The following is a 16287-nucleotide window of genomic DNA, read 5'->3' as shown; positions in this document are numbered from 1 at the left end:
GGAAGGAAGGAATATCTTGTGGAACAGCTTGCAGCCCTGGCTATGACTTCCCTTTGGATTGTATTAGGAGATTTCAATGATATTTTGTGTAAGGAGGAATGGATTGGTACCCGTGTGAAGTATAATTCTTCCCATTATTTTCAGATGTGTGTTGAGGCTTGCCATTTGGAGGATATAAAATTTAGTGGGAACTTTTATACTTGGAGCAATAAACAGCAGAGTCGAAATAGAATTTATTCGAGATAGAATTTATTCGAAAGTTTCGTGGGAACTTTTGTCCAGTGACGATCAAACGAATCTTAAAAGCTCCTTCGTCGAGAAAAGAAACAACCACATTGGCTACTCTCTATCTTATGTACTGTTATATTTTTCTTTTCTTTTTTTTTCTTAGCTTTAGTTGAAGCATTTATTTATATAAAAATATTTATATATATATGTCCTAATAATATTCGTACCATGTACGTACGGATATATACACGTACATCCAACTAAAACATCATCAAATATCTCATGCACCTTTCTTCGACCCCAAGTCTCAATCTTTCCTTTCTCTCTAAGTTTTCTTTAATACAACTTTATATAAATATATATATATACATATATGTTTTTATGTATACACACTCACTCTCACAACCCATTCACATATACTAATTAACTCTCTACTCTCTAAACAACAGTGTGCACATTACCAAATTATGGGAGGAGAAAAGCTCAATTCTTTTACACAAAATCACGATATTGTTCTTGATCATCATGATCTTGTTCTTGATCATCACGATCTTGTTCTTGATCATCATGATGAGGCAAGCTCGAACAAGATCATTAAGTGTGATGATCCAAATGAGTTACCTCTCTTCATCGCTCCAATCTTCTCCTCCTACAACGACCGAATCCGACCCGTGCTCGACGCCGTCGACAGGCTCCGAAATCTCGCCGTCATGGAGGAAGGAATTGAGCTTCCCACCATCGTCGTCGTCGGTGACCAGTCCTCGGGCAAGTCGTCCGTCTTAGAATCACTCGCTCGTATCAGTCTACCCCGTGGCCAAGGCATATGCACAAGGGTCCCCCTCATAATGAGACTCCAAAACCACTCGAGTTCTCTGCCCGAGCTTTACTTGGAGTACAACAATGGCGAAGTCATTCACGTCGAAGAAGATAACATATCTGAGGCCATAAATTTGGCAACAGAGGCCATTGCCGGAGATGGGAAAGGAATATCCAAGACTCCTTTGACTCTCGTGGTGAAAAAGAAAGGGGTTCCTGATTTGACCATGGTCGATCTCCCTGGGATTACTAGAGTACCTGTTCATGGTCAGCATGAAAATATCTATGATCAAATCAAAGATATCATAATGGAGTATATTGAGCCTGAAGCGAGTATCATACTTAATGTGTTGTCTGCAACTGTTGACTTTCCCACTTGTGAGTCAATCCGAATGTCCCAAAGCGTTGACCGAACTGGAGAGAGGACTCTGGCTGTCGTTACTAAGTCTGATAGAGCACCAGAAGGACTGCTGGAGAAGGTAATTGCTGACGATGTTAACATTGGACTTGGTTATGTCTGTGTTAGGAATAGGGTTGGTGATGAATCCTATGATGAGGCTCGGTTTGAAGAAGCTAAGCTTTTTCAAACACATCCTGAGCTTTCCAAGATCGATAAATCGATTGTGGGCATTCCTGTTTTGGCTCAGAAGCTCATGCAGATTCAAGCCAAGAGCATAGCTAGAAATTTACCTGACATTGTCAAGAAGATCAATGATAAGTTGAATCAAAATCTTGCGGAGTTTAGAAAGCTCCCCAAGACTATGAACTCGGTGGCTGAGGCCATGACCGCCTTCATGAGAATCATTGGGGTGGTTAAAGAATCACTGAGGAAAATTCTGTTGAGAGGCGAATTCGATGAGTACCCAGATGAGAAGAAGATGCATTGCAAAGCTAGGTTGGTTGAGATGCTCAATGGTTTTTCAGATGAGCTTATGAACTGTCCTGAGAGTGATCGAACCAGAAACTTCTTAATGGATGAGATCAAGCATTTGGAGGAAGCGAAAGAGATTTCTCTCCCAAATTTCCTTCCCAGGACAGCTTTTCATGCTCTATTACAAGAAAAGGTAAAGGGGGTATCTGGTGTCCCAACAGCTTTCGTGGGAAAGCTATGGGATTACATAGAAGATGTGGTGATGACTATCCTCATGAGCCATGTTGAAGACTATCACCAGCTACAGCTCTCCACTAGAAGAGCAGGGCTTAATCTGATAGAGAAGATGAAAGAAAGGTCAATGAAGTGGGTTGTGGAGGCTGTGGAGATGGAGAAGCTCACCGATTACACTTGCAATCCGGAATTCGAAATCGAGTGGAACAAATTCATGGCTCAGAAAAACACATTCATGTCATGTGTGGATAATAGATATAGCACCATAAATATTGAAGGGTTTGGCTCGGTTGATGTGGCGAATGCGAAGCAGTTTCCGCATCTTTTGCATCAAGCTTATGACTTGAGGATGAGAATAGTTGCTTATTGGAGAATTGTGCTGAGAAGGTTGGTGGACTCCATGGCTCTGCATATGCAGCTGAGTGTTCATGTGCTTGTGAATGAGGAGTTGGAGAAGGAGATTGTGGGTGAGTTAATGGCACCTTATAATGGAAATGGGTTCGAGAGATTGATGGAGGAATCACCTTCTGTTGCTGCAAAGAGACTCAAGTTGACTGCGAGTGTTAAGAAGCTTAAGGAGTGTAAAGAGATTTTGGCCACTATCATGGACCGAATTGCAACTTCCAATTGTAGTCAATGAGACAATATATATATATATAATATATTTATATATTAAGGTCAACTAGTATTAATATTATGTGTGTATGTTTTGTGGTTTTGTGTAATATGTTATTGTGTGAACTTTTTTTTGTCGTTGGGTATTGTGCGAACTTTTATTAGCCACATAATGAAAGTGGGGAATAATTACTTTATTTGCTTTTAATATATTGATTTAAAACTAAGATTCTCAAAGTGAATTCGAAAGAAATTACAATATTGATGATGCAATATTCAGTCATCTCTCTCTCCTGTCATTCCTTCTGAAAAAAAAAATACTAAAAAAAAGTTGGCTCTGTTCCAAGTAGATTATTAACTGGAACCAGCTGTTTATTATATCTGTACGTACACGTTTTGTGGAAATGATTGATGAATAATAATAAACAACGAAAATGGTACCGAATGATTTGTACTACTATTATATATTTATTTGATTTATACCATATATTTATAGAAATTACAACACTATTTTATAATATGGTTTAATGGTAAGCTAAAATACATATTAGTCAGACTTAGTAGTAAACTCATAAATGAAGGTGGTATAAATTTTTGAAAAATTTTTGTGGATGAAATCGTTGTTGGGGTGGAGGTGTTTTCATTGTATTCTGTTAACGCCCAAACAAACAAGGGAGAGTGCACTGCACTCTTCAACTAGGAGCTTGTGTGCGCTCCACGTGTGGATGAGGGATATGACAGTATGGGGCCCAAGCACAAAGGAGGGTTGATTTTGGTCTCCATGCAACGGCCAACTTTTTAGACATATACTATACATTCTTTATATGAATGACACGTGGAGAGATCACTACTCCAAGAAAAAACAATCGAACTACATTTAATTATATTTACAAATAAATAAAATAAAAGACTGTCTAACTAAAGCAAATATTATATTAATATATTATTCTCATATCCATATTATTGGGAATTGCATCATGCATGTAATATGTAATAAATAAACCCATTAATTTCTTAAGTTTATTATAAATAATATTTAATCTAATCTTTCTAATATTAATAAATAAAATAGGCATGTAATATTGCATCATGCCTGTCTCATTTTGTTTGTTTCTAATATAATCTAATATTTAAATCATTTATCAAATTAACACCACAACAAAACAGTCAGATTAACACCACAATAAAATAGTGTGGGCGAAGAATGAATATGACCGTTTTAAATAAAGCTAGGTGCATGATGATACAATCTGGTTTATCACATGGTTTCTAGGGGGGAGGTAGTAATCAGATGACATGCTGATTATCAGCAAAGAAAGGTCTCGGATAGAGGTGATGAAAGGCCTACTCAAGACAAAATTTGAGATGAAGGACTTGGGCATAGCTACAAAGATACTAGGGATTAAAATAAGAAGGGACAAGAGCAATGGAAGGTTGTGTATGACTCAAGAGGACTACATTAACAAGATAAAAGATAAGTTTTCTATGAAGGGAGCTAAACCTGCTTCACAACCTATCACAAACTAGTATACCTTATCTAAAGAACAATGCCCTAAGACTAAAACAGAAGAGTTAGAGATGAGTTAGGTACCCAATTCTAATGTTGTGGGTTCCATAATGTACCTAATAGTTTGTACAAGACCAGACCTTGCCTATGTTATTAGTATTATTAGTAAGTATGTCTATTCCTGGGAAAATTCACTGGTTAGCTATGAAGTGGTTACTCAGATTCCTAATTGGATCTAACAAGGTGGGATTAGTCTATAAACAACAAGCAAGTACTACAATAGAGGGATACAATGATGCTGACTATGCAGGGGATAGGGACAGTCGAAAGTCTACATCTGCCTATATGTTCTTAATGGGAGGAAATTGTGTTAGCTCAAAAGTTCAACTAAAACCTGTTGTGGCACTATCAACTACAGAATCAGAGTACATAGCAACTACTGAAGCAATAAAGGAAGTTGTTTACTGAGTTTTTCGGAAACTAGAATTATGAAAGATAAGAGAGCTTAAAAAGAAAGGATTTAAAATATGCAAGCGAGGTTTTTACGTGGTTGGGGCGTTAATGAGCCTTAGTCCACAAGTCATTTGTATTAGAGCTTAGAGAGCTTTTGACAATGTAGTTTTTTGCAAGTTTGAACAGAGTAATTGCTTATAAGAGAAAATCTCAGATCCCTGCTACAGTGCACAACTGGTCCTATTTATAGGCAGTTTAGGTGCGATGGGTTAAGGCCGGACTAATCCGGGCCCAATAGGGATGTAACCATGGTTTGTTAGCTAATGGAGGCTTAATATAAAGGATATTGCTAAATAATACATATTAATCAGGGTCCATTGGGCTGGCTTGGGCGTGGCCAAGTCATATAGTTGTCAATAGTACATAACCTTAGACTGGTCCGTGTGGGCTTCTAAGGGGATCCTGGCGACATGATCTGTCAGAGTAATGACAGTACTGCTTCCTAGTAGCAGTGTACATTCTATATGTAACCTCTTCTGTAGGTTAGTTGAGGAGACCAACTTCCGTGTTTCTTGGGAATGTGTCAGTGTCGGGGATCAATCCTGCCCTATTCGGACGTCTGATCCGGGTTCCTTTACTAATCTCCCAGTTCATTTACTGGGATCCTGGTTCGTTCACTAGGGCTCGGGTTCATTCTTGACAAGGTTGTATTCCCAGACTCATGAACCTACCATACCTATTGATATCCCAGAGGGTATGGATAGATTGGGACCGGGAAGGTGTGTTGGGCTTGCATCTTGGTCCCAGCTCCCTTGTCATGGTGGTGCCCATCAAACACTGTTGGGCTTACCGACAACTGGGCCACTAAGGCTTTCATCTTCCCAGTTCATTGGGCTTAGGATGGGCCATCGATCTCTTTGGGAGAGCTCACGAACCCATTATGTTATGCCACGTGTGCAGGGGGAAAACAAGGATAGCATTTACCCCCCAAGTCTTCATCCGTGCTTACAAGGTGGAGACTTTCCTCATTCTCCCGGACCAAATCCAAATATCCTTGTTTGTTTCCTAGAAGACGGGTTCATTTACTTGGGGGCCACTTGGGCGATCTTGCACGTTAGAGATTTGTCTCATTCTCCCGGATCAAATCCAAATATCCGGGTTTGTTTCCTAGGAGACAGGTTCATTTACTTGGGGGCCGCTTGGGTAATCCCCGTCCTTTTGAATTTACCACATTTTATACACGCGTCTTCCAATAATTGGGGCGTCTGTACCATTCGCGCCTGTCAAATCTGAAAAAGGATCTTTTAATTGTCATAGTGACCGATGGGTGTCAGCGTGATTTTCGAGGCATCACATCTACACGAGAGAGGTTGATAGGGTACTTGAGTGCGCTGTTTAATGCCTCTGCACCATCTGGGACCGTTGAATGGGGATATACTTGAAAATATTTTAATGCGGACCGTTTGATCAGATAGGCGTGGATCGTGGATTGGCGAATCCACGATCTGGTGCTTCATTGGGCTAATTAAGACCTCTGCGTCATCCGGGATCGTTGGATGGGGATAGTCTTGAGATCCCTATTTGAAACGTTGGATCAAACAGTGGGTTTTTGCCCTATAAATACCCCCACAATTTCATTTCCAACTTTACACATTCTAAACAATCAGAGCCAAAACAAGACCGACACTCCCCTAGTGAAAGTTTTCCACCGACACATATATCAAATAATAAAAAATTATTTCAAACGTTTTTGTTTTAAAATCAAAATATATAAAATTAAAATCTACCCAAATCTAAAATTAAATACAAAATTCATTATCACACCAAAACAAATACATTAATTAATTTATTTAACAAATTTGTGAACAAAAACAATATATATATATATAAAAAACTCTAAAATTACAAACTGAGAAATAAAAAAAATAATACAGGACAAAGTTCAAAGCTCATTATATATGCAAAATTACAAACTCTTATTTGATCCAAAGTTTCTTTGCATAGCATCCTCTCGTCTTATTTTTTTTCTCTCCAATATATTTCTGCAAAACCAAAAATATTAAGTGTACTATAATAACTTTAAAAAGATACATAAATTCATTTATATCTTAAAATAAGAAAAGTATGAGTTACATTTGCTTAGGTTTCAACACATTATCAATTTTGGGGGAACTGGTCCAAAAAGATTATTATTTGACCCCAAGGCCCTGCAAAGCATGGATAAAACACTTATAAATTTGTTAAAGTAATCATTATTATGGGAATAGTCTATTAGTACTTTTTGCAATATAACTGTCAACAATTCATTATTAACAAAAGTAAAATTAATATGCTAAACCACTAAGTGAAGCTTGAGAAGAGTGTAGCTACACCTACAACCACTAAGTTAATAAAAATTGCACTAACTCAAATTACCAAACATATCGCAAGTGTACGGCTAAAATACCTAATGTTTTCAAAATGTTACACTTAGATACTCATTTTCTTTTTGCGGTAAATATACTCAATGTCTTCAAAATGTTGCACTTTTATACCCGATCTTTTTTTTTGGTGGTAAATATACCCAATGTTTTTAAAATGTTGCACTTTAATACCTATTTTTTTAATTAATTTAAGAAATAATGAGAAAGTGAAAGAAAAATATAGGATTTAATTATTTTTTAAATTTTAAATTATTTTCTCTTTCTTATTCTTCCTCAAAATAAGTATTTTAAATTTAACATTAATAAATGTTTTATTAAAATTAATAAAAAATGTTTTAAAATAATTAAAAATGTATATATTTTCATCAATTTAAAATATAATTTTTTTTAAAAAAATTAAAGGAAAAATATAATTTTTAATTATTTTGATTAATTTTAAGAATCTTAATTTTTTTTTTACTTTGAAAGTGAAAATAATTTAAAATTTTAAAAAAGAACTAAAATCTTATATTTTTCCTTCACTTTTTTATTATTTCTAAAAATAATTAAAAAAATTAGTATAAAAATACAACATTTTAAAAACATTTGGTATAATTTGGGAATAAAAATACAATATTGATATTGAGTATATTTACCGAAAAAAAATTAAGTATATAGATAGAGTATTTTAAAAATATTTAGTATTTTCGCCGTCATTTATTCTTATATTATATATAAAACTACTTCTATGTGAAAATTATGTGTCAAGGAGGTAGTGGTCATATAATTGAAAGTAGTACAATTAATATATATATTAAGCATTAGTCAGATAAGACCACTACTATAATACTCTTTATTGTCTTCTTATCATTATTTGCATTTATTATACTTAATGAATATAGTTTGCAATTATTGATATATCTGTGCAAGATTATTATATTTAATTATATACATTGGTAGTTGATGCATGTTTCACTTTTTACATATATTGGACGAAACCTTTTCTGAAAAATATACTGAAGGGTCTTATATCAAATGATGCATGTGTATTTAATCTTTCTCATAAATGTTCAAATTAGGTATCAATTAGTCCCTAAATTCAACAAAATAAAGTAAATTCAACTTAATAATCACTTTACTTTTAGTTCTATGATCTAGTTGCGATTAATATATATGGAAATACTACAAATTAAAGTTGATGTATCTGGTGGATTAAGACATACAACTACTGTAAAAACAATAGAGTTTTTTAGGTATACAATAATAATAATAATAATAATAATAATAATAATAATAATAATAATAATAATAATAATAATAAATGGAGTAATAACAAAAAAAAACAATAATAATTATATTAGTAAGCAAAAATACTAAAAAAAATGAAATTAAAAAAACTATAATTAATGGCAATCGGATTTCTGAGTTTTCATATTTATTAAATTATTAATCGCAAATCCAAACATTTAAATTACAAAAATTATATCCAAACATTTAAATTATATAAAATCAAATCTGTAATTGATGATAAACCATAGAATCAGTTGTCATCATTTGATTTTTTTTCTTTCTAAAATTCAACACCATTGAATTCGGCAACCATGGTATATATATACGAAAGTCTTAAACTTGAATTGGGTTGAAAAAATAAAAATAAAAACTTGCAGAGGATAATGTATAAAAATAAAACTTGGATGAAAGTACGAAACAAGAAAATAGAAAAGGGGAGGACATAATAGTTTGGAGAGAAAAGTATGGTTGGGAAGAAAAGATGGACAAGAAAATAGATAGCAAAATAAGAAAGATTTTTCTCTCGAATTGGGGAGAAGAGTAAAGGAAAATTACTTTATTGACACCGACCTTGCTAAGTCAAAATAATTCATATAAAATAATTAAATTGTAATTTGGTTTTCATGTTGTTTTTCTTTCATTTCTTCATATACAAAACAAGATAAGATAAATACACTTTTCTATCTTTTTATTTTTGTTTCCTCTATACCAGCATAGATTTTGACGTCAATATATAGGTTGCTGACACAATTAAGCCGAAAGACGTCCATCAATTTCTTACTTGTAACATTTACTTTTTGTTAGGATTTTGTACCATTTACTTGTAGCCAAGGGCACGGAGAAAGTCTATTGTATTTGAATTCGACTGCAATGGCTACAAACATGACTTGTCCTAAAGACATCACAAGGAAATGGGGCTATTACTTCGGTTTTAAAAGTGGAAATACTTTGTTTTTTGCATAAAATCACAACCGAAATCGTCTGAGGCAAAGTAAGAAGTGGTGAAAATATAAACTGAAGTAGAAAGTGGGGTTTCTACTTCGATCGTTTATACATATATTGTGAACCTTGCTACTTCGGTTTTATGTATAAACTGAAGTTGAAACCCCCACTTCCTATTTCGATTTATACATAAAAACCGAAGTAGAAGCTTACTTTTTTATTTTTAATCAAATTTAATAAAATTGGAAATTAATTCTGATTTTTTAAATGGTCAAATTTCGAATTTATATATACTGTTACAATTGAAATTAATTATGATTTTTTTAATGGCTCAATCAATTAGAAATTAATTTTTTTTAAAATTAAATATTTATACAATGTTATAAGTATTTAGGTACAATACAAATTTCTACATCGATATAAGTACTTAAGTGAAATAGTCTAAACATTGATACATTCACATTGACATAAAACTAAACATAGAACTAAATGAACTTATTATAAACAAAATAGGTTGTAAGTCATCAATCGGCCTAACCATTTGTGTTGGATTGAGAAGCGGTCTGCAATCTCACAATATTATTTTTTCCCATCAAACTGTAAAATTAACAAACATAAATTAATAGCAATATTGATTATTTTATAGTTTATATTATACTTAAATATGTTATGAAAAATAAACTTACTTTATCTTTTAGGGTTTCTAATGCATTTGCTACCCGTACAAAATCTCTAATTTATTTCAATTTATTATGAAAATATTCAACAAATCACAGAGCAGATAAGCAGAATGTCGTATATTAGTTTCATGTTTGTCCTGAGATTTAGTTAAAGTTGAAGGGATGCCTTAATCTAATCACATGGAAACTGAATTCTTTCAGGATTATTGCAGTTCTTTAGGCAACACGTTAAAGACAACAATTATTAAATCCTAACAAAAAATTTGACAAATTTTCCCCTGTTTTTATAGCATATTCAAATTTTATAATTACCTACAAATTCAACACAAAAATCAACACATAATTTCATCCTTATTTCACCACAACACACAAATTTTTCAGAACCTACTTCACTAATTTGATAAATAAATATTGCAATAGTGATAACTAAAATTACAAAATTACACACCTCCAATATTACTCTTGATTAAGGTCACCTGGAATCACACACAAAGCTCACCACTAAATCAACAAGACTTTAAAAAAAAAATTTTAAAAAAAAAGATAAATAAGTAACAAACAACATATCAAACTAGCTTGTTATAGAAAACAAAAACAAATATTTACTAATATTCTAAGTATTCTATGTTCTCTAAGTTAGAACATTAGCAACAACACAACTTAGCTGAGTTAAAATATTGAAGTAGGAAGTTCACCTTCTCACAAATTTTAAAATTCACTAATTTATATATGATTGATATATATATATATATAAAATAGCAAAATAAATAAATAGAAAATCACACAAAATATTACAAAAAATAAATATGAATTCGAAATGATATATATATATAAAATACATACAAAGTTTTTTGGATTCAAACATTCCTTAATGCTCAAAATCAACTCTAAACCTATATACAAACAACACATTCAACACATTATATATACAAAAAGCTACAAAAGAACACAATATATATAAAAACAAAAAAATATGAAAATAATACAGAAAATTAAAAATAGAATCATACAACCAAAGATTGAACGATCCATACCTATTTTGAAGCTCAAGAACGTATTTAAACCCTAAAAATCCAATCAAAATCATGTAGGAAACCCCATTTTTGAACTCCAAATATACCCATTGTCAAGGCTTTTTTTTTTTTTACCCTAAATATGAAAATAGATCAATTTTTAGCCTCTACTTAAGTTTTTGAGCAAGGAAATTGGTCAGAAAAGGTGGGAAAAAATGGTTAGAAAACCAAACCTTTGTTAATCATACGACCAGAAATCACTACAAGAAAGAGAAGCTTTTACTTCAGTTTTTAAGGTAGATTAACTTCTGTTTTCACATAAATTCGCAACGTACCACAGTAGTTCGGAACGACGTAAAAGGTAGATATATAAAAACCGAAATAGAAAATAGACTTTTTACTTCAGTTTTTATGTAAAAACCGAAGTAGAAAGTGGGATTTCTACTTCGATTTTTACATAAAAAGTGAAGTATAAAGGTTTGAACAATTGGCCGCACGTACCTATATCTAAACCTTTCTACTTCAGATTTTACATAAAAACTGAAGTAAATAAATAAAGTCTTGTAAATACCTTAAAATAAACAAATGTGTGAAAAACAGAATTTTATATAATCCAATTTCTCTTCTCAAGAAAAAAATTAAAAATCAAAACTCCTGAATCTAGTTTATACAACATTTTACAAAATATTTTCTTGAATCCAATATATTATTAATTCAAAACAACCAATGAATAAAATTAAAAGAGAAGCTCCTGTTGAAAAGCTCCTCAATCTACACATGTTAGCAATGGTTGATATTATTATTTATCATTTAAACTTATACAAAGTCCAACAATCCACTTAACAATGAAATATTAACCAATCCAAACTTTACACCCTTAGCTCATTTAGAATTTTTTTATATTAAAAAAAATCTAAAGTCATGAATACTATTGATTACTAGCTAGAGAGTCAATAACTTCTATTTCCCTACCAATCACTCTATATAGCCAAAACCAATATTAATACATGATTTATCTTAATCAACCATGACCAAATTACGCAAGCTTGCAACAAAAGAATATGACATGGTCAAAAACTTCATCCATACTCACCAGAATAGTATAGAGTTAAAAGTCCTAGCAATAATATAATTTACACTTGTAATATTCTATCACCACGATATAGACAAAAATTCTTAAATTCAAATTAAAGAGATGTAGGTGAATAATTGATGAAATTAATAATCTTATATTTTTATCCATTAAATTAATATATTTATTGTTGAGTTCTCTACTGTTTTTGTTAATTGTTTTATTTCTTTTAGTTTTAGTAAATTCTACATATTGGTTATTCGATAAATCAATTAGAAATAAAGATTAATTATTAGTAATTAATAGTCAGTCCTTGTGAGTTTGACACTCTATTTCATTATACTACTTGTTTCCTATTGCGTGAACTTGCATATTTAAAAAATTCCACAACAAATATTGCAAAAAATAATTAAAATATCATTTTTTTTTTCTCAAAAAGTAGGTACAACCAACACATATTCAATAATATATATATTCAAGGATACAGGTAGATATGAAAATAGTACGAAGTCTTGATAATCCTCGTGATTTCAAGTGCTATAAATACAATTAATGTGTCAGGAATTGATATTCAAAAATATTATCATTACTGAAAATGGAGAGCAATAAGAAGTCAGCAGTTGTTGTGATGTTGAGCCTAGTTGTTGTTGTTCTTGTGTTTTTTCCATCAACTACTTTTGCACTGAATAAACTTCACCTTTATTCAGATGGTGCTGAACCAGCTGCTGATGCCGATGGAGAGGTCACTGCCGAACCTGATTCTCTTTCAGAGATATTGTTGGCACAAATATCTTCAGCAGTTCTTGGATGCAATGAAGGATGCCGGACTTCGTCTGATTGCCGGGGTGTGTGTCGACGTTGTCGTCTTCGTGGTGGTCGCAGAATTTGTGTTGTGGTTTAGATTGTTCTAAATATAGTTTTATATCGATTGACACCCCTAGAGTATATATATATATATACTCTATATATATACATATATGAAATAATGTCAATCGTACGTAGTAGTGTAATGAATAATAATGTTTTACATATGCATGCAATAGCATGTGTGTGTGGACGTCTTATGCTTTGCTTGTAGTATGTACGCACTTGAATACAAGTGGTCCCATACATATAATATGCATATTTTGTATTCACTAGTACGTGTAACTTTATAATTAAAATTAGGGAAATTTGAGTTTTTATGCTTAATGAGGTGACCTAAATCAAAAAAATACTAAGGCCTCTAATCATTTCAAAAAAATATCAAATTTTTTGACAATACTCAAAATACTTATCCCATAATTTTTCTATCTACTTTTTCTTTTTTCTTCCCTTTCTCTCCCTCAACCCATTCCTCGCAACTCTCTCTAGAAAAAAATTCACGAGTAAGGTAAAATATAAGAGAACTCAATGTCATAGCAAGTATTTCTTACTTCAGATACTAAAATACTGCATTTCGAACAGATCTATGAATGATTTTTGAGTTTTTTTTTGTGATTTTTTTCAGAACTGAAATTTTGAAATCTGCAGAAAATCGACGTGGTTTGATGGTGCTCGATGAGGCCTTCAAAATCAAGATTTTCATGAAAACATCGTTGTTGCTCGATGGTGTTCGATGCGATTCTTGCGAGATACGTAATTTTTCACTCGGGTGTCTGTTTGGGGTGATTTTTTTAATTTTGGGTATTTTTTCAAGATCTACACGTTTGAGATGTGTATATACACATTTGAGAAATATTAATCTTGAAAAAAATGACAAATGCAAAACATACCTCATGTTCAAGATATGTTTTGGTATGTTTTCAAGTTATAAACTTTGAAAATGCGTATGTCATCTAAAACGTGTAGATTTAAAAAAAAATACTCAAAATAAAAAAAAATCATCCCAAACGGACACCCGAGTGAAAAATTATGTCTTTTACAAGAATTGTATCGAACCACCACCGAGAAACCATCGAACCACCATCGAGCAACCATCGAATACCATCGAGCGACGTCAATTTTTTCATGAAAATATTGATTTTGAAGGCCCTATCGAGGTAGCATCGAACACCATCGAGTTGGGCATGATTTTTAAGTTATTTTTCATATCTGAAACTCTAAAATATGTAGAAAATTGAATTTGCTCGATTGTTGCTCGATGGTGCTCGATACCAGCTCGATGGGGCCTTCAAAATCAATATTTTCATGAAAAAATTGACGTTGCTCGATGGTGGTTCGATGCAATTCTTGTGAGAGACATAATTTTTCACTCGGGTGTTCGTTTGTGATGATTTTTTATTTATTTTGGGTATGCTTTTGAGATCTACACATTTTAGATGTTCACATACACATTGGCAAAGTTTAGAACTTGAAAACATACCAAAACATATCTTGAACATGAGGCATGTTTTGCATTTTTCGTTTTTTTTTTCTTCAAGATTTACATTTCCCAAATGTGTATATACACATCTCAAACGTGTAGATCTTGAAAAAAATACCAAAAATAAAAAAAAACACCCAAAACGGACACCCGAGTGAAAAATTATGTATCTTGCAAGAATCGCATTGAACACCATCGAACCTCCATCGAACCACCATCGAGCAAAATCGATTTTTTCATGAAAATCTTGATTTTGAAGGCCCCATCGAGTTGGCATAGAGCACAATCAAACTACCATCGAACCACGTCGATTTTCTGCAGATTTTAAAGTTTTAGATCTGAAAAAAATTAAGGGTAAAGTTTTCTGGTATTCACTAGTACGTGTAACTTTATAATTAAAATTAAGGGTAAATACCTACTAAATAATTAGGATTTTTTTCCCAGCCTATTACCACTTGCAATTCATACCCTCTAAAATTTTTACGTTGTTAAAAATTTCCACTAAACTATGCATCGTTACTGAATTACGAGACTTTTGTTAGTTTCTGGATGACGCGATTAAAAGAAGACTGATTTGACAGTTTGATTGATTATGGTTCAATATTTTTTTCTCAGAGATGGTGAATTTTTTTGTACATGCAAATAAAACTGAAACAAAATAGTTCAAATAAAATACTATTAAAGGTACTATATTGTATATGATTTTTTTTTTATTTTTTTAATATTTAAATAAAAGAAAGGAAATAGAAGTATGCTTGAATTCATAAAACATTATTATTTTTAATTCATGCTTCAATTTAAATTTCTTCAATTTTTTTCTTCAAAGATGGTGAAATTTATTTAAATTTCTTCTTTCTTTGAGGAATATCACTTTTCTTCTAGCCATGTCATCCTTTTCTATTCCAATTCATAAAACATTATTATTTTTTTAAAATATCATTTTTACTCCCCCCGCATGCTTGGCTAACTCTTTGAAAGCAACACGGAGCTCCTCCTATGCTACCCTAAGGTCCTCCATGACCTTGCAAACGGTCTCCTCATCGGCTTGTGTGAAGCCCATGGCATCTTCCAATAACTTCAAGGAAGTATCCTCTAGAGTTTGCAGCCTTGATTGCTCCGTGGCCAAGCGGATCTCCAAGGCGGAGGAATGAGCCTTCTTGTCTTCCATTGCCTTCTGAAGCATCAAATGCTCCTCCAGCGAGACGGAGACCTCTCTTAGCTCATTAAGCTCAAAATACCTCATTGTGACAACGTCCTTGAGCCGCTGACAGAGAACCGCAGCCTACACAACAAAACAAAGTTATCTCTTCAAGATAACATTTAGCTGTAAAAAGAAAAAGTTTGAATAAAAATTCAGAATTGTACTTACCCGCAGTGTGATGTAGCGGCAGGCTGCGAGGATGGATATCTCATAACTACTACAAAACTGTACTTAGACAACACACATGAGACCACAATTTTTGTAGAACTGTCGTCTAGTGTTAAAAATAGACATGACACAACAATTGCTCTCGAATTGTTGTGCCGTGTGAATTAAAACTTATATGAGACAACATTTCAAGTGAGACTATTGTTACATGTCTTATTTTGACACAGGACGACATTTCTACCTAAACTATGGTATCAATTAATTTTTTCTAGTATTATTAATTAAATTTGTATGTTTTAATTTAATTAATTTAATAACTATGCTTATCTAAACATATATATAATAGTGAAATTAGCCATACATAAGAATATATTTTTTTATTTTTCCGCGTTTACTTTTTTAAAATAAGAAATTACTTATTTAAAATATTTTAGCTATTGATTAAATAATA

General features: G+C 32.4%; 2 protein-coding genes across 2 annotated transcripts; both read left to right on the top strand.

Annotated features, from left to right (window-relative positions):
- The first annotated feature begins 630 nt into the window (after positions 1-630).
- LOC133800904 (dynamin-related protein 4C-like) lies at positions 631-2968 on the top strand. Its single transcript, XM_062239016.1, has one exon. It carries the CDS (start codon positions 696-698, stop codon positions 2787-2789), a length of 2094 nt encoding a protein of 697 aa, XP_062095000.1. The 5' UTR covers positions 631-695; the 3' UTR covers positions 2790-2968.
- Positions 2969-4442: 1474 nt separating this feature from the next.
- Positions 4443-4739, top strand: LOC133799293 (secreted RxLR effector protein 161-like). The gene has a single exon (XM_062237311.1). The coding sequence runs from the start codon at positions 4443-4445 to the stop codon at positions 4737-4739; it is 297 nt and encodes a 98-aa protein (XP_062093295.1).
- Positions 4740-16287: the final 11548 nt, after the last annotated feature.

The sequence above is a fragment of the Humulus lupulus genome, chromosome 9, assembly GCF_963169125.1.
Source record: "Humulus lupulus chromosome 9, drHumLupu1.1, whole genome shotgun sequence".
Classification (NCBI taxonomy): domain Eukaryota; kingdom Viridiplantae; phylum Streptophyta; class Magnoliopsida; order Rosales; family Cannabaceae; genus Humulus; species Humulus lupulus.
Note: the sequence above shows the minus strand (reverse complement) of the source record. Positions and strands in the feature narration are given on the sequence as shown.

Excerpts from the sequence above, each read along its gene's own strand:
- LOC133800904 (XM_062239016.1), top strand. The coding sequence starts at position 696 with ATGGGAGGAGAAAAGCTCAATTCTTTTACACAAAATCACGATATTGTT.
- LOC133799293 (XM_062237311.1), top strand. The coding sequence starts at position 4,443 with ATGTCTATTCCTGGGAAAATTCACTGGTTAGCTATGAAGTGGTTACTC.